We start from the raw sequence: 21,170 nt of genomic DNA, 5'->3' as shown, positions 1-21,170 counted from the left end.
GTCGAACGAAAGAGCGACGCGCGCCGTAGTACCGACGACGCGCGAGCGCGCGCCCTCGGCGCCATTTAACCAAACCGCGCCGAAACCGCGTCGTTCGCGCGTTTCAAACCATCATAGCTGGCCAATTTATTGGACGATGATCTTACCCGCCATGCCCGCACCTTGGTGCGGTTCGCAGTAGTAGCCGTACGTACCCGGGGTGTCGAACTTGTTCGTCACCTTCTCGCCCGGGCCGTTCAAGTAGTCTTCGTGCGAGATGGCGTCGACGTTGACGCCCGCCGGCACGTTGTCTTCGTCGAAGACGACGTTGTGCGGGAACGCCTTGTTGTTGACGAATTCAATCGTTTCACCAGCCTTGACCGTGATGGACGGCGGCTATTCATCGGGAAATCGCGCGCGTCCGTCAGTCTTCGCGCTCGTTCGTCGTCCTCGTCATCCACCCGCGCCGGGTCCCCTCGAGTCAGGATTGGTCGTCGAGCGCTAACCGTATCTAGAGGTTCGCTCGGGGGGGTCCGTCGCGTCGCGCGCGCGTCGCGTCGCGTCGCGTCGCGTCGCGTCGGGTCACGCACGTAGAAACCGAGCTCGCCGTTATCACCGCCGAGCTTGATGGTCGCCGCGAACGCCGGGGAGGACATCGCGAGCGTCGTCGCGGCGACGACCGCAGCCTGCGCGCGTCGGAAATTAGGTCGCGTCATCGTCAGTCGGCGATCGACGCGTCGTCGGTCGCGCGCGCGATCGCGTTCGTCGCGCGCGCGTCCGTCGCGCGCGCGAGGCGAAATTCGAAGATTCTCGATCGCGGACGCGCGCGCGCAGACGCGCGACGACGCGCGCTCGACCGGCGCGTTCGCGACGCCGGATCGATCCGCGCGTCGCCCGCGAACGGCGATCGAGGGCGCGAATTCGGCGCGCGTGCGAATTCGCGACGCACCTTCTTGAAGTCCATGGACGCGCACGCCTTGGTGGAGACGGTCTTCTTCGCGACCGTGGTCTTGGAGACGACGCGAACGCCGGTGAAGGAGGTGGTGAAGGCAGACATGACGATGTCGAGCGCGTGGGTGTGACGACGACGCGCGCAAGGAGCGTCCGGGGCGAGCGATTTTCGGTCCGTTCTTCGGGTATGCGCATTGAGTTATTGGTGTATATTAGTTTTTATGTGTTATTATATAGCCCAGAAACCTGTTAAATATGTGTCGATGCCCGGGCGAGCGACCGTCGCCGCGCGCCGCCGGTCGTCGCGACGACGGGCGTCGACGATCGATCGACTTGCGATCGACTTTCGATCAACGCCGGCTCTTTCTGCTCGACGACGCGCGCTTGGCCGGCGCTCGCTTCGCCTTGTTCGACGAAGACTTCTTGGATGGCTTCTTCGCCGCCTTGCGCGCCGCCGCGCTCGTCGTCTTCGCGCGTCCGAGCACGCTCGGAAACTTCAGCGGCAACTTGTAGCCGTCGCCGAGATGGAACAGCGCGGCGACGACGGCGTGGAACAACGCCCCCAGTGGAAAGACCGCGGGCACGCGCGCGCGAAACGCCACGCAGTTCGCCGCGATGACCGCGTGCGTCCCCGCGAATTGTCGTTCGCCCACGCGCAGCGTCCGGTCGCGAATTTTCATCGCCGCGCACGCGCCGCTCACCACCAAGAGCGAGCCGTACAGCGAGACCACGAACGCGACGACCGCGTTTTGCGCGCACGCGCGCGCCAGCCCATCCCCGAGGCCTCCGCCGTTCGTCAACCGCGGGATCGCCGAAAGCGCGGACCGCGGATTGGCGAGCGCCACCAATTCCGCGCCCGCGATCGTTTCGACCAGGTTCAGGTGCAGCGCGAGCGTGGACGCGCGGACCATGGCGCGAGCGGTCGAGTTCGAGTTCGAGCTCGCGTTCGGGTCGCGAGATCGCGCGCGCGGAGCGTCGCGGTGTGACGATTCAACGCGACGCCATTCGACGATTCGACAATTCGATTCGCGACGGCGACGGCGCGACGCCTCCCGCGAACGGCGCGCGGCGTCACACGGATGCGGTCGACGCGGGACGCGCGCGACGGCGTCGCCGACGCCTCGAACGCGCGACGCGCGACGACGACGACGACGACGCGCGACGGCGGCGACGACGACGACGACGACGACGACGACGGACGACGGCGCGCGACGACGAACGACGCGACGACGCGCCGCGCGCGCGACGGGACGCGCGACGGGGCGGGATGGACGACGCTGCTGAGCGGGTGCTTCGGCGGCGGCGCGAGCGCGCGGGAGGACGGCGGCGCGGGCGAACAGAGGCGGAGGACGACGACGGCGACGCGCGCGCGGCGGCGACGCGACGGCGACGCGAACGCGCGAGCGGATGGGGGCGCGAACGGGAACCATCGGCGACGCGCGAGCGAAAGCGCGACGACGGTGCGGTCGAGCGATGATTCGGGGTCGGGGTCGGGGCGAGAACCGGATTTTGGGATCGACGCGAAGACGTACCGGTTCAACCGAATCAACGGCGTCGCGACGAATCGAGCGTTGTTGTTGTGGTTGAAACGGAGGGAGATGTGGACCAATCCGGGACGGCGGCGGCGCGCGGAGGGCGACGTCGATCGCGATCGCGCGACGAAGCGTCAGATTCCGAGAAACGCGTCGTACGACTCGTTTCTCGGCGTCGACAGAGTTTGCGTCGATCGCGCGTTCAAGGCGCCGATTCCGCTTCGCGAGATGGTCGAATTCTTGAACCAGTGTTGGGCCGAGGGCGACGGTCTGTGAGCGCGCGATCTCGCGCGCGCGTCGCGTCGCGTCGCGCGTTATTCGTTCGCCCGCTCGTTCGCTCGCTCGCTTTGTTACGCATTGTTCACCGTTTGTATCGCCTTCGTTCGCCGTCGCCGTCGACCGTGCCGCGGCGCGAAGAGACGCGCCGCAGAATCCCGCGCTCGGCGCTCGCGCGCGGGCGTCGCGCGCGCCATGGACACCGTTCGACGCGTTCTGGGGGCGTACCTGAGCGGCCCGGTCGGGGAAATCGCGGGCAGTTCGCCGGCGTCGAGCGTGAAATCGCTCGTTCCGCGTCGTTTGTCCTTCGCTCGAGCGTCGTCCGATGGCGTCGCGCGCGCGACGAACGGGAACCAAGCGTCGCGCGCGATGTCGCGGTTCGTCAGAGACGCCGTCGGCGGTAAACGCGCGCGCGAATCGAGCGGGACGAACGGTGAGGGCGCGAACGGCGACGTCGACGGCGGCGGCGACGACGACGGCGCGGGCGGTAAACGACCTCGACACGACGACGATGTGGACGTCGCCGTCGTGCGCGGAGAAATATCGGGACGAGGCGACGAAGATCTAGCGCCTTGGCCGAGCGCGAAGCGCAAGCGGGGGATAGAGGACGAAGAGGATGCGGAGACGCCCGCGGCGCACCGTCGGCGAACTTCGGAGCGCGCGAGCGTTCAAGCTCCGCGAGCGCGCGCGACGCCTGTTCTGGTCGCGGAAAAGGTTTTGAAGGGCGGTAGATTAGATGGATTCAAGGCGCTGCCCAAGATGTCGTCGCGCGTGGCGGCGCCCGCGCGACGAGGCCCGACGAACCGCCGCGGCTTGGGAGGGAGAAGACGAATCGTCGACGTTCGCGCTCGGGTCGAGTTCGATGAACTGGCCGAGGACAAAGCCGAGCGAGAGCGCTTAGAAGCCACGCGGGCGCCCGCGCTCGGCTTACCGTCGTCTTACGCGACGACCGTCGCGAGCGATAGACCGAAATCGAACGACAGTGGCGGCTTGGGCGCCGCGTTGGCCGAGTTCAAATCGACCGCGGCGACCGCCGCCGCCGAGCCCGCGAAATCGACGACGACGTCGAACCCACCGTCCTCGACCGGTGGTTTCACCTTCACCGCCGCGCCACCGTCATCGTCGACCGCGAATCCTTTCTCCAAGCCCCCCACCGTCGGAGCGCCGAGCGCGACGCCGTTCGCGTTCTCCGCCGGCGCCGCCGCCGACCCCGCGCCCGGTCGCCGCGTCGTTCGCGCCCGTCGCCCCGCGAGCAGAAATAGGTAACCCTAGCCATCCCACCGCGCGTTCTCCCTCGATCCTCGCCCGTTCGAACCCGTTCGCCGGTCGCGCGCCTCGGTCCGACCCCTCCTCGCGTCTCGCGCGTCCCGCTCGAATTCAAACCTCTCCCGAGCTGTCGCGTCGCCGCCCGTCCCGTCGTCGTCGTCGTCGTCCGTCGCTCGCCCGCCGACGCGCGCGGTCGGGACGACGCGTCGACGCCGTCGTCGTCGTCGTCGTCGTCGTCGTCGCCGTCGCCGTCGTCGTCGTCGTCGGCGTCGCGCGCGTCCCTTCGCGCCGACGCCGAAACGTCCGAACGTCCGACGACGACGATCGCGCGCGAATCCATCGCGCCGTGCGTCCGAAAACGCCATCAAATCTCGTATTTAACGATGCGCTCGAGGACGCGAGGACGCCAAAGGCCGGACGACGGCCGCACTCCGCGCGGCGCACGATGGGCGCGACCGCGCGCGCGACGCGGCGGACGCGACGAAGCGCGCGCGGCGATGACGACGACGAAGAAATCGCGCGCGACGTCGCGGGCGACGATGGGTGCAAAACGCCCGAACGACGCGCGAAAACGACGGACGAAGACGTGCGTGTTCGCGCGCGAACACGCGCAATCGAGTTTTCCCGCGCAAATCGATGTGATGATTTTAAACCGTCGTCGCGCGCGCGAGGGAGGGGCGACGACGGACCGCGCGATGCGGAGGGGACTGACGAAAATCACGCGTCGATCGGTTCGCGTCGCAGGTCACCGCGTTGCTCGGGTCGCCGGGATTCTTCAATTTTTGCGCATCCAGTTTGAGCCCGATCGCGATGTCGCGCGCGCAGTTGAGCGACGCGAGCACGACGCGTTACGTCTCGTCCGTGGGCGTGCGATCGCCGGAAGTTCCGTGCTTTAATTCTCCATCGAGACCGATGAGGTACGTCGCGAGTCGTCCACGCGCGAGAGCGCGGCCGCGGGGTGATTGCGCGCGTTTCGGTGGCCGTCTCCGGGAGACGGGCGGGTGGGAGCCTCGAGCGCGCGAGAGAAGAGAGGGGAATCGACGTCGCGAAGGGCGCTCGAATAGGGTGGTCAGACGCGAGTTGGCGGTGAACACGATCGAAATGAATCGCGTGAGACTGACGAATGCATCGGATGACGCTCGGCGACGCAGTGATGGCGATGGAAAGGCGACAAACGGCGGCGGCGTTTCGGACGTCGCGCGCTTGGCGCTGAGCGCGGAGGCGTCGATTCAACGAGGAAACGGCGGTGGTGGGCGCGCGCGAAGGCAACTCGATGTTGAATTTGGTGAGTTGGACGTCCAAGCACTTCAAGATGATCGATACGTCTTGCAAAACATGTACGACGAGTTTGATGATTCCGTCATCGGCGTCGAAGAGCAAGGCTCGTATCCACGTCGAGGAGGGGCGTCGCGAGGGGACGGTCACGAGGATTCTGCGTCTAAACGTTCGAGCACGACTGGCGCGAGCGTCGAATGGACGAAAGGTTACACGAAGACTCTGAAGAACTTCGATGCGGATTCTCCTCGCGTGGGCACGCGTAGCGCTCGCGCGCCGCGCGGCGGCGTGGAGGCATCCAAGGCTGTCGTAGCGAAGCGCGGCGTCGCGACGGCGAAGAACTCCAGTCTGGCATCTAACGCGAGTGCCATGAAGAATGCCAGTGCGTGCCGAGAGTTCGTTGCGAGTAAGAAGTGCAACTGCAAGAAGAGCAAATGTCTCAAGTTGTACTGCGAATGCTTCGCCGCCGGCGCCTTTTGCAAGGATTGCTCTTGTCAGCAGTGCCAAAACACGACGGAGAACGAGGCTATCGTGACGAAGACGAGACAGCAGATTGAGCAGCGCAACCCGTATGCGTTCGAGAGCAAAATCATGGCTGATGCAGGCGACGATGCGCGTCACACCAAGGGTTGCCATTGCAAAAAGAGCGCGTGCTTGAAGAAGTATTGTGAGTGCTTCCAGGCGGGCGTCAAGTGCCAAGATTACTGCAAGTGCGAAGGTTGCAAGAACAACGACAACGGTCCTTCCCCCGCGCTTCCACGAGGTGGAGCCGCGAAGGCGTCGAAAGTCTCCAAATCTAAAGCGCGCTCGCGAGAGACCGTCGCTGCAACGACGATGGCGGCCAAGGAGTTGCAAGATGACCTCATAATAGAGGATTTCAAGTTGACGGGGGTGATGGGGTCGCCGCTTCGAGCGTTTGAGCATACCGACGACTTATCGAGTGAATACTCGAACTTGAGCAAGTCTGTGGAGCAGTCACCGCTGCGAACTCTTCTACTTTCCGAAGGCGTTCAACTCTCGCCCTTCTTCTCTACGAGCTCACTTCCCGCGACTGCGTTGTCTCCTCTTCGCGCCGGACAGATGTCTCCGCTTCGTCCAACGCCATCCCACGGTTTCATGTCTCCGCTCACGCCGGGCATGCGTCCGGGCAAGTACAGCATTCGGTCTTCGTCATCTCGCGGTAAAGCGCCCGTACCGCTCTTCAACGAGGATAGCGGCCACGGTGGTGAGTTCAAGACGCCGCGAGACAGAAAGACGAACACTGTCTTCGGCGGCATGCACGACGCTGCGAAGGACGGTCCGTTGCGAGCCACGTTCACTTCACCCATTCCGCTCAGCACGCCTGACGTGTACGAGTAAATCTTTAAGTATTCGCTGACGCGAGTATCATTCTGTGCGCATCCAAGATTGCTCCGCTCAATTTGCGTTTCGCGACGAGCGACGCCGCTCGACGAGCTCGGCGACGCTTCGCTTTCTGCTTATTCTGTTCGCGATCGACGGCACGATAGCTAGTATAGTCACACCGACACACTCACACATGTAACATACCCTTTTTTGATTACTTAAATCGACAATTTGAAGTGCGTTCTGCGCGCGTTCGCGCGGGCGGCGCTCACGCCTCAGAGAGGGACCACACCAGAATCTCGGTCGTTAGCTTCATCGCCTCATAAATCGGCGCGCGCGCGACGCCCGCGAGCTGTGCGCGCGCTCACGCGTCCAGAAACCCTTTAAACCCTTCGTGGCGACGCACGAACGCGTCTCGTGCGCGTGGACGCGCGACAAACGGCGACGAATCACACGGCACCAGGCCCGTGCTGTGAATTCTCAATCTCGTCATGGACCCGTATAACACCGACCCGTACGCGTCGACGCCGGTGAGGTACCCGACAACATCGTACGTGACACTCACGCCGAGTTCGCACGGGAGCGCGGTGATGCAAGGGGCGTACGATGGACAGAACGGTGCCGGCGCGAGGAGCGACGGGACGCCGCGAGACGCGAGCGGACCGCGCGACGCGCAGGCGGGAGAAATTCCCGGTGCACCCGCTGGGAACGTGCGTTATCGATGCATGACACTTCCGGTGAACGACGGGGACGACATAGAAGACGTCATCGCGCAAGTCGGGCTGGATGGGGTGAAGTGCTTCGCGGTTGGCGACGAGACGAAAGCCAGACGAGCGTTCGAGCTGCCGAGAATAGCGAAATGGTCGATGACGGATCCGACGATTTTGAGCATACACGCGAAAGAAGGCACAGGCGAGACGTCGTTAGCGTTGAGCGCAGATGTAAAGACGATCGCGGCGCTCGTGGATGTGTTGACGACGTCGGCTTTTCAGTGGTGCGAGTTGAACGGTTTGGACGCGATGGACACCATAGTGTCAAGCGGATCGGATTGGATGAATCTCAAGGCGACGACGGTGGGATCAGGCGCGACGGCAACGTCTTCGGCCGCGGGGATTCGATTCTGGGAGACCCCTGAGTACTCGGGATGGCTCACGAAGCAAGGAGAGATGTTGCGAACGTGGCGCAAGCGATGGTTCGTGTTGAAGCAAGGACATTTGGTGTGGTTCAAGACCAACGTCGTGAACGAGCGCGCGGTGACTCGAGGAGAGATCCCGATAGAATCCATCGACAGTGTGTCCGTCGCGTCAGAGGCGGCGGCTGGCAAGCCTTACGCGATCCATCTCGAAGGCGCTCTACCGGCGAGAATCGGGACAAAGTATCTCGTCGCCGATTCCGAGCGCGAGCGATCGCAATGGCTCGAAGCTTTACAGAAAGCCATGCGCGAGCGCACGTCGACCTCGACTGGGCAAGCGTCAACGACGGAGCAATTGCGGCAAGGGTTTGCGCAAGCCGCGACACCCCCATCCGCTTCTCGACCGTTAGCGCCAGAGCGAACGCCGCCCCATCGCTTTGCCGACCCGTCAAACATTCAGATCGAAGTCCAAGGATACACATCACCGGCGCCGCCACAGCAGCGCGATGCGATGCATTCTACGCAAGGAACATCGTACGTCACGTTGCCACCTCTGCCCTTCGCGCATCCGTCCTCCGCCGCCGGTTCCGCGGCGTTCGACGCCCCGACGTCGGCGCCCGGCGCGCAATACTACCCCGACGCGTACTCCGCGCCACCGAGCGATTGGATGACGGCGCAAACTCCAGAGGGAAAAACATATTACTACAACGCTAAGACCGGCGAAACGTCGTGGAACGCTACGCGTCGATGACTTAGACTTGTAAATCGCCCAGCGCGTCGCCGCACTGCACTGCATGGCGTCCTCCGTCGTCGCGCCGTCGCGCGGCGTCTCGCCCGTCTTCACCCGCGCGCGCGCTCGACAATGTTCGCGCGCTACGACGAGCCCATCGTGCTCCGCGATTACCATCGACGTCTCCTCGCACGCGAGCGACGTCGTAGGCGCCGCGGCGTGTCGAGCGCTCAGTTTCAGCCAAAACGTCCCGAGCGACCGAAGCGCGTTCGCCAAGCGCGCGCACGTCGCGATGAAGATTGAGAACGAAACCACGTCGCTGACGAACAAGCTGTGCGGCGCTGAGGTCGGTTACGAGAACGTGAAAGTGGTGCTCATCGTCGCTCGAGCGCCCGCGTCGTCGGCGCAGTACGACATACGAGAGTTCGATCCGGCATCGTTGAGCGTGCGCGACGGCGCCGAGACGTCTTTGATCGTCGGTTCGTTAGACATTAACATCGGCGATCGTTTACCGGCGGAAGAACTCGCTGGAACGCGCTCGCTCGGAAGACGCGCGTATTTATCAAACGTCGGCGTGGCGCCCGCCGCGAGACGGACCGGTGTTGCCTCGCGCATGATAGAGCGCGCGTCCATCATCGCGAGGGACGAATACGCCGTGCACACGCTGTACGTCCACGTCCAGCACGACAACGACGCCGCGATCGCTCTTTACGAACGTTCAGATTTCATCCGCGAAGCGCAAGAAACCGCCGGCGCCGAGTCGTCGCTCGGCCGTCCCGCCCGCGTCTTGCTACGCCGCGATTTGCGCATCCATTAGCTCTAGCCCCGCAGAACGCACATCAATTGAACGCCGGAAACATCCTCGTCTTCTGTCCGATAGCGAGCGCTTAGTTTTGAAGTGTGACGCATAGAATTTCATCTACAGTATCAATTTTGGTGCGCTAAGTCTTTGCCAACCGAGCCTCGACGAGGAAGTCCGCTCGTTTGGGCGGCTGAGTGTGTGACAGACCCTCCGGAAACCCTCATGTTTCGCATCGCCAGTTCGGCGAGGTTCTTATACGTGAATGCCCGTAACTTTTCCTCGTCGCAATCTTCGATTTCATCCACTTCCTCTGGCGTGGGGACAGGAATGACTACGTCCTCCTTCATGCTCGAGCTGTCTTCACTTGCGTGAGATTCACTCATTCTTCGCTCTCCGACTGGATACTCCACACCTAAGCTTAAATCCGACGCGGGAACGAAGTACGACGTATCTTGTCGACTTTCGGGCTTTGGCACGAACACGCTCGCAGCGCTCTTGTCGTAGACGTGTTCCCAAGTGACGTCTGCAAACCAAGGATGAGCCTTGATATCATTTGCATCGTCGTTCGAGCCCAGACGCGCTTCTACATCGTGCACGAGTAGAGCGTTAACAAAATCTTTAGACTCGTCACTCAGCGCGGCGCCACTTCCTGGCCATTCCACTTTGCCGTTGATGATTCTTGCGAAAATCGCCAACGGCGTCGACGCATTGAACGGAGGAACTCCCACGAGCATTTCGTACGCCATCACTCCTAACGCCCACCAATCCACACCCTCGCCGCACGGTTCGCATAAAAGAATTTCAGGTGCCAAGTAATCTGGAGTACCCTTAGCTCCAGAAGCGTGTCTTGACGCCGAGCGTCGATGCACCTTTCGCGACGGGCTCTGAGTTGGGCTCTGTCTCGCGTTTGCGGCTAGAGTCATTCTATGTATCGGACTATTCGTCGTCATGGGATCTTGCGTTGGGATTCGGATCGAAGCGGCTCCACTGCTCGGCGACATGGGCGATCCCGTGCCACTGTAAGGGCTGGGCGAGTTGCTACCGCTTCCCGCTGCGTCCCCGGCGTCTCGGTCGATTCGCGATAAACCAAAATCAGCAAGTTTGATGTGCCCATCCGACGCAATGAGACAATTACCCGGCTTCAAATCTCGGTGCGTAATTCCTTTCGAGTGCACGTACTCGAGCGCGAGTGCGATCTCGGCACAGTACTGGCGAGCGTGCTCTTCGCTCAATCGACCGAGCTGCGTCAACAGACTGTACAAGTCGCCACCGTTTGCGTATTCGGTGACGAGATAAACGTGCCTCGCAGAGGTGAATGAGTAGTACAATTTGATTGTGAACGGATTCGCAGCTGCTATCAGGGCATCACGTTCGGCGACGACTTGATCCATCATGTTCTTGTACACGAGATCGCGCTTTCGCAACGCCTTGACGGCGAACAAATCGCCCGTCGCGCGTTTCTGCGCCAAGAAGACTCGCCCGTACGCGCCCCCACTTATCAGTTTTATGATTCGAAAGTCATCAATAGACATCTGGTCTGAAGTTTCCGAATCATCTTGTGCGAGAGAGGCAGAAGTGCGCGCAGACGCGCAACCACTCGAACCCAGCGACGACGGACGAAATCCAGCGCACGTCGCGTTGTGACCGGCAAAAGTTCGTTTGGCGACAGGCTGTTCGCAGATGCGACATATAACTGTGCCTGGAGGTGTGATCGCTTCATCAACGACCGTGCCATCTCCGCTCAAAATTTTCGGCGAGTAGAAGATTCTACTCGGTGACGCGCACAGCGAACTCATCGATTGCCTGCGCTCCTCTGTCCCCTCGTCGTCGCTCACGTCTGGTGTGTTGAAATCTGCCATCTCTTGTTGCGATGCAAACGCTCGCGCTAAGCCACCTATAGTTCTACCACTCTTATCCTTCGGCGATGCCGGAGGCGTCCGAACGTTGACGTTTGTCAAGTTTTCCCGAACGCCCACCGCCTTGACGTACGTCGACATCGCCCGAGCGCGTTCTGAAAATCGCATATTCGGCGCCTTACACTGCACGCGAAGCATTTCAAGTACCACATCTTCTTCCACATCCCCCCCGATGACTTGTTCCCTCGCCGTCGTCGCGAGCTTGCTCAATCCAAACAACGCCGCGACGCAAATTTCTCTCCTCGCCTCGTCGTCGTCCTCTCGCTCCGCGCGCAACGCCACCTTAAACCCATCCATGCACCCCAGGGTCGATCGCATCAGCACCCCATCATCCACCGCGCACAATTCACGCACGACGTCTCCGATGGCGTGCAAATCTTCCATCCTTTCGTCGTCCGCTTCGTCTTCGCCTCTCGCCGACGCTCTCGCGCGCCGCGCTCGCGCCTTTCCTTCGCACTCCCGCCACGCGTGATCGAGCATTTGCCGCGCGTCGCGCGCGCGCGCGTCTGCGGTAACGTGTACGCGCGCGATGCGCTTGGGCGAGCGCGACCGCGCGCCTTCGCTCGACGACATCGCTCGGTCGATCGCGTCGGGCGATTAATGAGCGATTGTTGAATCGCGCCGGTTCCGAGCGGTGACCGGACGCGCGCGCGGCGTCTCGCGCGAGCGATGCGATCGAAAACGCAACGCGCGCGCTGTCGATCGATTCCGACGATCTGCGGCGTCGAACGCGACGTCGAGGTCGCCTCGGAATGAGGCGCGCGGGGACGCTGACGAGGCGCGAGGCGTAACTGTCGGCGAGTCAGCGATGGATAAATTGATAGAAGCGATGCGTCGTGATGGAGCTATCGATGCGATTGGACGACCCACCAAGGTTGTTTCGTGCATTCGCGCGGGCGTTTCGGACGCGCGGGGGGTGGGGATGGGGTGGGACCGTCGTCGACGGAGGCGACGACGAACTTTGGCCGATTTCGCGCAGGCTTGGACGCGGGCGTCGCGGAGAGTTGAGGGGAAAGCTTCGGCTGCGGTGCTTCAGCACCTCGATGCTTCGACTTCGGCGGAGAAACGGTCGTCGACGTCAAGACGAGCGGTCGCTTCGGTGCGGTGTTCGACGGTTTGGTTTTGCGTCGCGCCGCCGCCGTCGCGCGAGACTTTTCGTTGGCGTCGACGAGCGGCGAGCGCGTTGATTTGGTTTTTGCGATGTGCTTGCCGAACATTGGAGGTGTTGCGGCGTCTTCGTCGGCAAAAAGACCATCGTCTTCGTTGAACACGAATGGATCAGCGATGGTACACTGGCGTGGTTGCTTCTTAAGGCGTTTCTTTGGTGGCGACGCTTTCGTCGCGGCTTCTTCGTCAATCTTTCGCTTGGTCTTCGGACAAGGGTCTGTCGAAGGTTTTGCGTCAGCGACCACCGCGGTGCTCGGTAAGACTCCACTGCCGTTATCGCTCGGCGGTGATGGTTTGAGCTCTTCTTCCACCGAAAACGCCAGCTGATACATGGAATACTTCAAAATCGTCGAGGCGTCGGGCTTAAACGCCCGAACAAACGCCAGCGCCATGCCGCGTCTTAAATCACCGCGCAAGCCATCGACCTTGGATGCGACGATACATTGATCAAGACGTTCGCGCCAATGATTAGAGTCCGATCGCAGCATCTTCAACGTGCGATCCTGGAACTTTTTGATTTGGAGATTCGTGACAAAGCCATCTGGACGTCCGTTGGCGTTCACCACGAGCTCCACGGGCCAGCACAAACACAGCCGCGGACCCTCGGTGACGATCTTCTTTAGCGTACCCATTGCATGCAGAGCGCTCCACTCCCACTCTTTCGGTGCATCTTTACCGCACACGTATATGAACATCCCGAATCGCTCCTCGGCTTCAGCGCCAATTACTCGGCGCAATCGCTTGAGAGAGAATTGCGACGCATCAATCCCGGGCGTATCCACGAACTTGACGTCGTACGCTAACGGAAGCTCGACCTCGACCGTACCTTCTATGATGCCCCAGTGCGTCCACTTACCCGCCGTCGCCACGCGTAAAATAAAAGAACGAATAGCCGTGAGTGCGGCGCCGGCGCAAGCGCTTCGGACTTCGTACACGCGTTCGCGTCCGAGCAAATCTCGAACGCGCGCTGGAAGAAATGGCTCACATCGATCGTAACACTCCAACACACGCGCTTTCACGTCTTTTGGGTCTTCACCGAGCACGCTCGCGAGTTCTTCGATCGATCCGTCGTTCGCCTCCGCCTCGTCCTCGTCGGCGCGATTTCTTCTTGGCGGCGTCCCTCCGGCGCACAGTCTCCCCGCCAACTCTCCCGCCGTGCGCGACTGAATCGCCACATCTAGCAACGCCTGCTCCAGTTCATGCTCCTCTCGGTATCGCACGACGACTCGCGCGATGAACACGCCGTTCGCCGCCTGTTTTTCATCTTCGTCGTCCAACGTCGCGCGTCGAATCGCTATCGGGCACCCCGTCCTCGCGCTCGTCGGCATCACATCCAACGCATTCTGTTTTCGCACGCACGCCTCCATCGCTCGTCGCCCCTCATCACTAGACATCATTTCTCGCACTTCTTCGCGCTGTCGCCACCTCCAATCCCCTCCGTTCGTCGTCCGTCCTTCGCGTCTCGCCGCGCGCCGATTTCCATCGCGCCTCGCCCGCGTCGTCTCGCTCTGTCGCATCGGTCCCGCGCGCGCGTCACTCGCCGCGCTTCGTCTCGAGCGCGCGCACCATCGCATTCGCGTTTTTCGCGTCGTCGCGCGTCGTCCTTCGTCGCACCTCATCGACGACCGCGCGCGCCCGCTCCGTCGCGCGCGCGTCCTCGTCGTCCGTTCCGAGAAGAATCTCTTCCCGCAGCGTTTCCCGCACCAATCCGTTCACGACCGTCGTCTTCCCGCGTCCCGTCGCGCCGCACACGACGCACGTCGACGCGTTCATCGGCACGCGTCGCGCGCGCGCGCGTCGCCGGTCCGGCGCGCGACGCGTCGCCGAGTGACGCGTGCCCGCTTTCGCGTTCCGTGTTTGGTTTTGGTTTTGGTTTTGGTTTTGGCGTCGCGCGGTGCAAGAGACGTCGCGTCACACGCCGTCGCGTCGCGCGCCGTCGCGTCGCGCGCCGCGCCGCGCGCGACGGCGACGATGTTCAAAGCCGCGCTGACGACGATCAAGTCCGCGATCCCGGACGAGGTGGCGCAGGCGGCGAAGAAGCGCGTCAATCAATGGAAAGGCATCGGCGACGACGAAGCGCTCGTCCGCGACGCGACGAACTCCGAGCCCTGGGGCCCGCACGGGGAGCAGCTGCGCGCGATCGCGCGGCTCACGCGCGATGGGAAGTGGGACGTCGTGCGCGAGGTGCTGGAGAAACGCTTGAAGAGCGCGCCGGAGGAGTGGCGACGCGCGTACAAGGCGCTCACCGTCGTCGAGTATCTCGTCGCGAACGGCGATCGAGCGATCGCGGAGGACGTCAGGCGAAGGCGAATGATGGACGGCGCGCTGAGGTTCGAGTACAAGGACGCGCGAGGGAAGGATGAGGGGGTGAACGTGCGACATCGAGCGGAAAAGATCAAGGCGTTGGTGGAAGATCCGAGATCGGTCGAGGAGGCGAGGGAAAAGGCGGAGAGAAATCGCGGCAAGTACGCGGGGATGTCGAGCGAAGAAGCGCGGACGCACGCGCGGAGAGGGTCGACGTCGAGCGCGGGTGGGTCGTTTTCGGGAGGGAGCGCGCTCGGCGGCGACTCGGAGCGACGGTCGACGGCGTCGATTTCTTCGGGCGGTGGCGCTGGCGGCGCGCCGTGGAATCGCGCGGACGAAGACGTGAAACCACGCGCTCCCGTGGCGCCGCCGAGCGCGCCGGCGCCGGCGTTCGCGTCGGGACGACAAAAGGCGGATTCGAGCGACGACGAAGACGACGCGCCGTTGGCGAACGCGGCGCCAAAGATTGTTTTTAGAGACGTTCCCGTACCGAGCGTCGCGCCGGCGCCGGGTGTGATGGCGTTCGCGCCGCCACCTCGCGCGACGAACGCGGTGATGGCGGTGAATTACTCCTCCGCCTCGTCCGCGGCGCCGGCGCTGACGTCGAGCATCGACGATTTGCTCGGAGGTTTGAGCGCGCCCGCGGCGACGCCTGCGGCTGCACCCGCGGCCGCGCCGGTGGCTTCTGGTTGGGGCGATTTGGACAACTTGTTCAACGCCCCGAACCAGGCGCACGCGCCGCCGCAGCCAGCGATGGGGGCCGACCCGCTCGCGTCGTTTGGCGCGCCTGCGCCGCGAGCGGCGCCGTCGCCGGCGAATCAATTCGGTTTCGCACCGCCCCCGCAGGCTTCGGCGATGCATCCACACGCTGCGCAAGTTCCCCAAAGTCCTCCAAAACCTGCGGCCGATCCATTTGGGTTATCCAGTTTCGGTTCTCCCGGCGCCTCCCCGCGACTGAGCGGCGGCTCGTCGCCGCGAAAGCCGCCGCTCGCGACCGACTCCTTGGACGCGCTCGCCGCCTTGACCAAAGATCTCGGTTTTGGATCTTCGTCGTCGAACGACGCTAGATCTCAAAACCCTCCAATGTCACCGGCAAAATTTACCGGCGGCTCGTTGATTTAGCTTTTCGGCGTCGCGCGTCGAATTATTCGACTCGAATAAATATCTCCTTCTTCCCCTTAACCAGCACCGAGTCGAAACCACACTTTGACGCGCGCACCGACGCGTTCGCGCACCACGTCCGCGCGCGCGTCGAACGGGACGTAGAACCGTCGTCTTCGTCTTCTCCATCGCGCGCGGCGTTCGACACGAACGCGTGCGCGCGCGAAACGTGCGCGATTGATTGATTCGGCGAGCGGCATCGAGAGCACCATGATCTCGACGCGAGTCGCCGCGCACGCGCACGTCGAGCGGCGACGCGCGTGTGGAGAGTGCGCGCACAGTGGTCGTGCGTCGTCCCGCGCGCGCGCGGGCGCGCGCGAGCGAGAGGTGCGACGAAGGGTGGCGCGGCGCGCGAGTCGAGAGTACGACGTCGTCGCGCTCGGTAACCTGTGCGTGGACGTGTTACTGCCGCCCGGCCCGATCCCAGACGCGACGTCGCTGAAGACGACTAAAACACTCGGTGAACTCGCGAGGACGGCGCCGGCGCGAGAGTCGTGGGAACTGGGCGGGAATTGTAATTTTTTAATCGCGGCGTCGAGGCTGGGCTTGCGAGCGTCGTGCGCGGGACACGTCGGAAACGATGAATACGGCAAGTTTTTGATCGATGAGCTCGCGCTGGAGGGAATTGATCACGTGGAATTGATTCCAGGAGACGATCAGGGCGTGCGCGTGAGCGCTTTGGCCGAGACGTTGATTTGTTTCGTGTTGAGCGACGGCGCCGGTTCGCACGCGTTTTGTAGTAGGTACGATTTGGGCCCGTGGCCGCTGATGCGGGACGTGAGCGACGTCTCTAACGAAGCGCGCGAGGCGTTGCGTTCGTGTCGAGCGGTGTTTCTCAACGGTTTTGTGTTCGACGAGCTCAAGCCTCAGGCTGTAGCGCAGGCGCTCAAATTGGCCAAGGGGAACGGCGCGGGGGTGTTTTTCGATCCGGGGCCTCGCGCGTTTACGTTTGTCGACGAGACGAATCCGTCACGCATGGAGGCATTGAGAGTGGCGCTGGAAAATTCCGACGTCGTGCTCGCGACCGAGGAAGAACTCGCAGCGCTCACGGGCGTGCGTGCGAATGCGCCGCCCACGGACTACGCCGCGGCTGTGTTCGACTTTCCGGGATCCGCGGCGGAGTGGGTCGTCGTGAAGCTCGGTCCCGAAGGCGCGATGGTCGTCACGCGCGACGGTCAAAGCGCGCGCGTCGGTTGTCCACGCGTGAAAGTCGGCGACACCGTGGGGTGCGGTGATAGCAGCGCGGGCGCGTACGTCTTAGGATACCTGCGAAAGCAAGCCGACGACGCGTTGGATTTGAGCGAAGTCTTGCAAACCACCGCGACGCTCGCGACGCACGTGGGAAGCGCCACGGCGATGAACATCGGCGCCGGTCGAAACGTCGCGAAAGCAGAGACCGTGCTCGAGCTCTTAGACGCGGCGGTGGACGGTAAGACCGAGGGGGTCGATCGAGGCACGGCGTCGCGCGCGCAAGCGATTCTTCGCGAGTCGATGAACGAGTCGATGAAACAACAACAAGCGCGATAATTATTGCATCCCAATCACTAGCGGGTTTCATAAATACGACTAGACATATCGTTACGCGATTCTTCCACGAGCGGGATGTTCACCGAGTCCAAAACCGCCCTGTACGTCTCCGCGTCGGCGTCGAACCGCGCGCCGTCGATTTGAGCGACCCAGCAATACAACCCCCCTCCCGACACGCACGCCGACATCAAAAATCGATGTTGGCCATCGAAGAGCTCCCACTGATAATACGTTTGCTTGCCCGCGTCCTCTCTCACGCTCGCCTTCGCGACCTCGCTCGCCGCCAATCCCTCGAAACCTTCCACGCCGAACGCGCGCGCGGGATCGATCCTTTCAATCGTCCCCAAATCCCCCACGCTCTCCAATCCCTCCCTCGACACGACGACCAGCGCGAGTTGATCGATCTTCGCCTCGCCGTCGCCGAGCAGTTTCGGCACCGTCGTCGTGTACCGATAATTCGGCCCGTACGTATCCGTGTACAGGACGTATTTATCCACCCTCGCGCGTTGCCCCGGCCTGTTCGCCCACGTCGCCGGCACCTCGAACGTCGCGTCCACGGCCACCCATCGCTCGTTCTTCACCGCGTCGACGACGAACGGTCGCGTCGCCGGACCCGCGTTCGCGCGTCGCGCGTTCGCGAGCGCGACCAGCGCGACCAGCGCGCGCCGTCGCGTCGTCGTCGTCGTCGTCGTCGTCGTCGCGTCGCCGCGCGTCGCCGCGCGCGCGCGCGTCGCGCGCCCGCGTCGACCGACCGTCGCGGCGTCGCGTCGCGCGCCGCGCGTCGCGCGCGGCGTCGCGAGCGCGCCTCGCATCGCGCGCGCGTGTGCGGATAACGACGACGACGCGCTGACGTCAGATTGCCGCGCGCGCACGCATTCATCCATGGCGCTCGCGATGGCGCGCGCGTCGCGCGTCGGCGCGATCCCGGCGCGCGCGCGCGACCGACGCGAGGTCCGACCGCGCGGTCGCGCGATCGCGCGCGCCGCGGACGCGGACGAGCCGGAGTGGAAGCGGCGACAGCGCGAGCAGGATGCGCAGATATCGGCCGAGGAGCGCGCGGTGCGCGAGCGCGTGCGCGAGCGCATGGCGCCGATCGTGAGCGGAGAGACCGACGTCGACGCGGACGCGCACGCAAAGGACGGGATGGCGTCGTCGAGCGCGCGGAGGGAGGAACTGTCGAGGAAGATCGCGGCGGCGACGACGGCGCTGGAGCGAGGTTTGGTGGAACGCGAGACGGAGACGCGGTTGTTGCTGCTGGCGGCGTGCTGCGGAGAACACTTGCTGTTGCTCGGACCGCCTGGGACGGCGAAGAGCGAACTTGGACGCCGGCTGAGCGCGCTGTGCGAGGGAGGGCAATTTTTTGAACGATTGCTCACGCGGTTTTCGGTGCCGGAGGAGTTGTTTGGACCGCTGAGCATGAAGGGGCTGGAAAACGATGAGTACGTGCGGAAGATTGATGGATATCTGCCCAGCGCCAACGTGGCGTTTGTGGATGAAATTTTTAAGGCGAATTCAGCCATCTTGAACTCGCTGTTGACGATATTGAACGAGAGGTTGTTTGATAACGGGAGCGAACGCGTCGACGTGCCGCTGTTGTGCTTGGTCGGCGCTTCGAATGAATTACCGGAGAGCGAGGAGTTGGACGCGCTGTACGATCGATTTTTATTGCGATCGAGCGTCGAACAAGTATCCGCCGGTGGGCTCGGGAAGTTGCTATCTCTCGGCGGCGAGGCGGCGATCGGGTCCAAGGCGAACGATCACGGCGGCGTCTCGACGAGCGACACCCGACTCAAGCCGGAGGACTTTGCGAACATTCGATACGAAGCCGCGGCGGAGACCGAGGTACCGACGAACGTCATCGAGCTGATCACTGACTTACGAACGTTTTTGCAAGACAAGTGTGAGCCGCCGGTGTACGTTTCCGATCGTCGCTTGCTCAAGGCGGTGCAAATGTTGCGCGTCGCGGCGTACACGAACAACCGCGACGAGGTGAGCGAATTCGACACCTTGTTGCTCGTGAACGTGTTGTGGCAGCGCCCGAATGAGGCAATGATGATCAAAGATTGGATTTTAGAGCGTCTCGCGCAGGATCGTGGGACGAAACAGGTGCAGTATTTATTAGCGGGCTTGTTCGGCCGCGCCTGCCGCGCCGACGGCGACGCCGAAGAGTGCGCGCGATTGCTCAGCGAAGCGAAAAATTTGCGCGGTGTACTCACAGCACAACTCAACTCCTTGCGAGGCGCTCAAGGGGGTTCTCTCCCCGCTTTGCGCGAACATCTTTGGCTTTCTCCCGCGGACGCTTCTCGCGCCGCGCAGACTCTCGGTCCGATGTTTTCCAAGGTGAGCAAATCTCTCGAGAAGCTCCTCGAAGACGTCTTGACGCTCGAGGTCGCGTTAGAGCGCGACACCGAGCCGCACATTCTTGCCCTTCTCATGCCCGATTACTGGGCCGCGTTCATTCGCGAAGGCCCGATAGCTGAAGTCCAGCCTTTAGGCGTCTCCAACGCGACCTCGGCGGCGCCGTGATTTAATCCCATCTCGTTGTTTTCAATTATTCGCGCGCCGCACACCTCGCCTCGCGCCGACACCGCTCGCGCTTCAAAAACGCAAACGCATGTCACTCACGGCGATCACGACTCGGTTCGCACGGCGCGCGCTCGTTCGCGATGCGCCGGCGCGGTGTTACTCGAAAACAGTCGGCGTCGGCGCAACAGACTGGGTGAAGGCTCGCGACCGCGCCGCCGAGGCCGCGTACGTGCACGAACAAGACCTCGAGTCACTACGCAAGATATCAAAAAAACTGCGCGATGTCCACGCAAAGCAGCACGGATATGATTCTGCCGTGGAAGAAATCAAACATTTGCGATACGTCGTCCCGGAGACGCGTTCGATGAGCGACGACGCGCTACAGAGACTTCTCGACTGGAAACACGACGTCGACGGCGGCGTCGCGGGTCAGCGCGGCAAATGATCGCCGATGGGGGTTTAGAACGAAGCGCGCGTTTATGTTCTTACATCAGTACTGATACATGTTTTTCATCATGAAAGTTTGCCCCGATAGACCGAGGCGCACGACGAGGGCGAGGATGGCGACGATGCACGCGCCGAGGAGACGTCTGGTGTTCTCTTGTCGCGAGTACAGCGTCGCGAATTCATCCGCGGCCTCGATGGTCGTGCGTTCCATCGCCTCAATTTTCGCTTTGTCCTTTTTCACGCGCCGCCGTAAATTTTCCATCTCGGCGTCCATGACGGCGACTTCCTTGCGAACGATTTCCAAATCGCTCTCGTGTTTGTCGCGCGCCTGTTTCGTCTCCGCGCGCGCGACGTTACGCATCTGCTCCGCGCGCGCGAGTAAACGTTTCAAATACTCCACTTGTTCGATCTCCGCCCTGAGCGCGGCCACTTGCTCGTTCGTCAACTGGTTTTGCGGATCCAACGCGCTCTCGATTGTCTTCGAGCGCGCCTCGGCGGCGATCTTCTCCGCCTCCTGCACGCGCGTCTCCAGCGCCTCGCGCGCCCATCTCGACTCTTCCAACTCTTCGCGCAACGCGTCGATATTCGCTCGCAACGCCGCCGCGGTCTCGGCGTTCGCCTCCGCCTCGCCGCCGGTTTCCGCCTCCGCCTCCGCCTCCGCCTCCGCCTCCGCCTCCGCCTCCGCCTCCGCCTCCGCCTCGTCTCGCTCGCGTTTGATCGCCACCGCGAACACGCCCTCGGAGTCCGATTCCCCACCATCGCGCGCGCCGTCGTCGACGTCCTCGTCTTCGTCCACTTCGAGCCTCACCCGTCGCCCTTCCTCGCCTCTCTCCCG

At 62.9% G+C, this 21,170-nt stretch overlaps 14 protein-coding genes across 14 annotated transcripts; 7 read left to right on the top strand and 7 right to left on the bottom strand.

Annotated features, from left to right (window-relative positions):
- Positions 1-126: 126 nt before the first annotated feature.
- Positions 127-635, bottom strand: PCY1 (plastocyanin, chloroplast precursor; the record flags this gene model as incomplete). The annotated part of the gene is made up of 2 exons (XM_001419620.1): positions 127-375; positions 570-635. The coding sequence occupies 2 exons, from the start codon at positions 633-635 to the stop codon at positions 127-129; spliced, it is 315 nt and encodes a 104-aa protein (XP_001419657.1).
- Positions 636-1,280: 645 nt separating this feature from the next.
- Positions 1,281-1,841, bottom strand: OSTLU_16914 (predicted protein; the record flags this gene model as incomplete). Its single annotated transcript, XM_001419619.1, has 1 exon — positions 1,281-1,841. The coding sequence occupies one exon, from the start codon at positions 1,839-1,841 to the stop codon at positions 1,281-1,283; it is 561 nt and encodes a 186-aa protein (XP_001419656.1).
- A 1,092-nt stretch (positions 1,842-2,933) lies between these two features.
- OSTLU_16913 (predicted protein) lies at positions 2,934-4,004 on the top strand (the record flags this gene model as incomplete). Its single annotated transcript, XM_001419824.1, has 1 exon — positions 2,934-4,004. The coding sequence occupies one exon, from the start codon at positions 2,934-2,936 to the stop codon at positions 4,002-4,004; it is 1,071 nt and encodes a 356-aa protein (XP_001419861.1).
- Positions 4,005-5,105: 1,101 nt separating this feature from the next.
- OSTLU_25091 (predicted protein) lies at positions 5,106-6,846 on the top strand (the record flags this gene model as incomplete). Its single annotated transcript, XM_001419823.1, has 1 exon — positions 5,106-6,846. The coding sequence occupies one exon, from the start codon at positions 5,106-5,108 to the stop codon at positions 6,636-6,638; it is 1,533 nt and encodes a 510-aa protein (XP_001419860.1). The 3' UTR covers positions 6,639-6,846.
- An 886-nt stretch (positions 6,847-7,732) lies between these two features.
- OSTLU_9067 (predicted protein) lies at positions 7,733-8,086 on the top strand (the record flags this gene model as incomplete). The annotated part of the gene is made up of 1 exon (XM_001419822.1): positions 7,733-8,086. A coding segment is annotated over one exon (354 nt), but the record flags the coding sequence as incomplete, so codon positions are not given.
- Positions 8,087-8,473: 387 nt separating this feature from the next.
- On the top strand, positions 8,474-9,422 carry OSTLU_33679 (predicted protein). Its single transcript, XM_001419821.1, has one exon. It carries the CDS (start codon positions 8,778-8,780, stop codon positions 9,300-9,302), a length of 525 nt encoding a protein of 174 aa, XP_001419858.1. The 5' UTR covers positions 8,474-8,777; the 3' UTR covers positions 9,303-9,422.
- A 296-nt stretch (positions 9,423-9,718) lies between these two features.
- OSTLU_8318 (predicted protein) lies at positions 9,719-10,114 on the bottom strand (the record flags this gene model as incomplete). Its single annotated transcript, XM_001419618.1, has 1 exon — positions 9,719-10,114. A coding segment is annotated over one exon (396 nt), but the record flags the coding sequence as incomplete, so codon positions are not given.
- A 231-nt stretch (positions 10,115-10,345) lies between these two features.
- OSTLU_34630 (predicted protein) lies at positions 10,346-10,819 on the bottom strand (the record flags this gene model as incomplete). The annotated part of the gene is made up of 1 exon (XM_001419617.1): positions 10,346-10,819. A coding segment is annotated over one exon (474 nt), but the record flags the coding sequence as incomplete, so codon positions are not given.
- A 113-nt stretch (positions 10,820-10,932) lies between these two features.
- On the bottom strand, positions 10,933-11,587 carry OSTLU_16909 (predicted protein; the record flags this gene model as incomplete). The annotated part of the gene is made up of 1 exon (XM_001419616.1): positions 10,933-11,587. A coding segment is annotated over one exon (655 nt), but the record flags the coding sequence as incomplete, so codon positions are not given.
- A 456-nt stretch (positions 11,588-12,043) lies between these two features.
- On the bottom strand, positions 12,044-13,737 carry OSTLU_25087 (predicted protein; the record flags this gene model as incomplete). Its single annotated transcript, XM_001419615.1, has 1 exon — positions 12,044-13,737. One exon carries the CDS (start codon positions 13,735-13,737, stop codon positions 12,049-12,051), a length of 1,689 nt encoding a protein of 562 aa, XP_001419652.1. The 3' UTR covers positions 12,044-12,048.
- Positions 13,738-14,341: 604 nt separating this feature from the next.
- On the top strand, positions 14,342-14,935 carry OSTLU_34819 (predicted protein; the record flags this gene model as incomplete). Its single annotated transcript, XM_001419820.1, has 1 exon — positions 14,342-14,935. A coding segment is annotated over one exon (594 nt), but the record flags the coding sequence as incomplete, so codon positions are not given.
- Positions 14,936-16,045: 1,110 nt separating this feature from the next.
- On the top strand, positions 16,046-17,420 carry OSTLU_25086 (predicted protein; the record flags this gene model as incomplete). Its single annotated transcript, XM_001419819.1, has 1 exon — positions 16,046-17,420. The coding sequence occupies one exon, from the start codon at positions 16,046-16,048 to the stop codon at positions 17,360-17,362; it is 1,317 nt and encodes a 438-aa protein (XP_001419856.1). The 3' UTR covers positions 17,363-17,420.
- Positions 17,421-18,222: 802 nt separating this feature from the next.
- Positions 18,223-19,888, top strand: OSTLU_33673 (predicted protein; the record flags this gene model as incomplete). The annotated part of the gene is made up of 1 exon (XM_001419818.1): positions 18,223-19,888. Exon 1 carries the CDS (start codon positions 18,245-18,247, stop codon positions 19,886-19,888), a length of 1,644 nt encoding a protein of 547 aa, XP_001419855.1. The 5' UTR covers positions 18,223-18,244.
- Positions 19,889-20,378: 490 nt separating this feature from the next.
- On the bottom strand, positions 20,379-20,930 carry OSTLU_93295 (predicted protein; the record flags this gene model as incomplete). Its single annotated transcript, XM_001419614.1, has 1 exon — positions 20,379-20,930. A coding segment is annotated over one exon (552 nt), but the record flags the coding sequence as incomplete, so codon positions are not given.
- Positions 20,931-21,170: the final 240 nt, after the last annotated feature.

This window comes from Ostreococcus lucimarinus, chromosome 9, assembly GCF_000092065.1.
Source record: "Ostreococcus lucimarinus CCE9901 chromosome 9, complete sequence".
NCBI lineage: Eukaryota > Viridiplantae > Chlorophyta > Mamiellophyceae > Mamiellales > Bathycoccaceae > Ostreococcus > Ostreococcus sp. 'lucimarinus'.
The sequence above is the reverse complement of the archived record's forward strand: the minus strand, read 5'-3'. Positions and strand labels throughout refer to the sequence as shown.

What these genes read in the sequence shown, in the direction of transcription:
- OSTLU_33679 (XM_001419821.1), top strand. Translation starts at nt 8,778, where the DNA reads ATGAAGATTGAGAACGAAACCACGTCGCTGACGAACAAGCTGTGCGGC.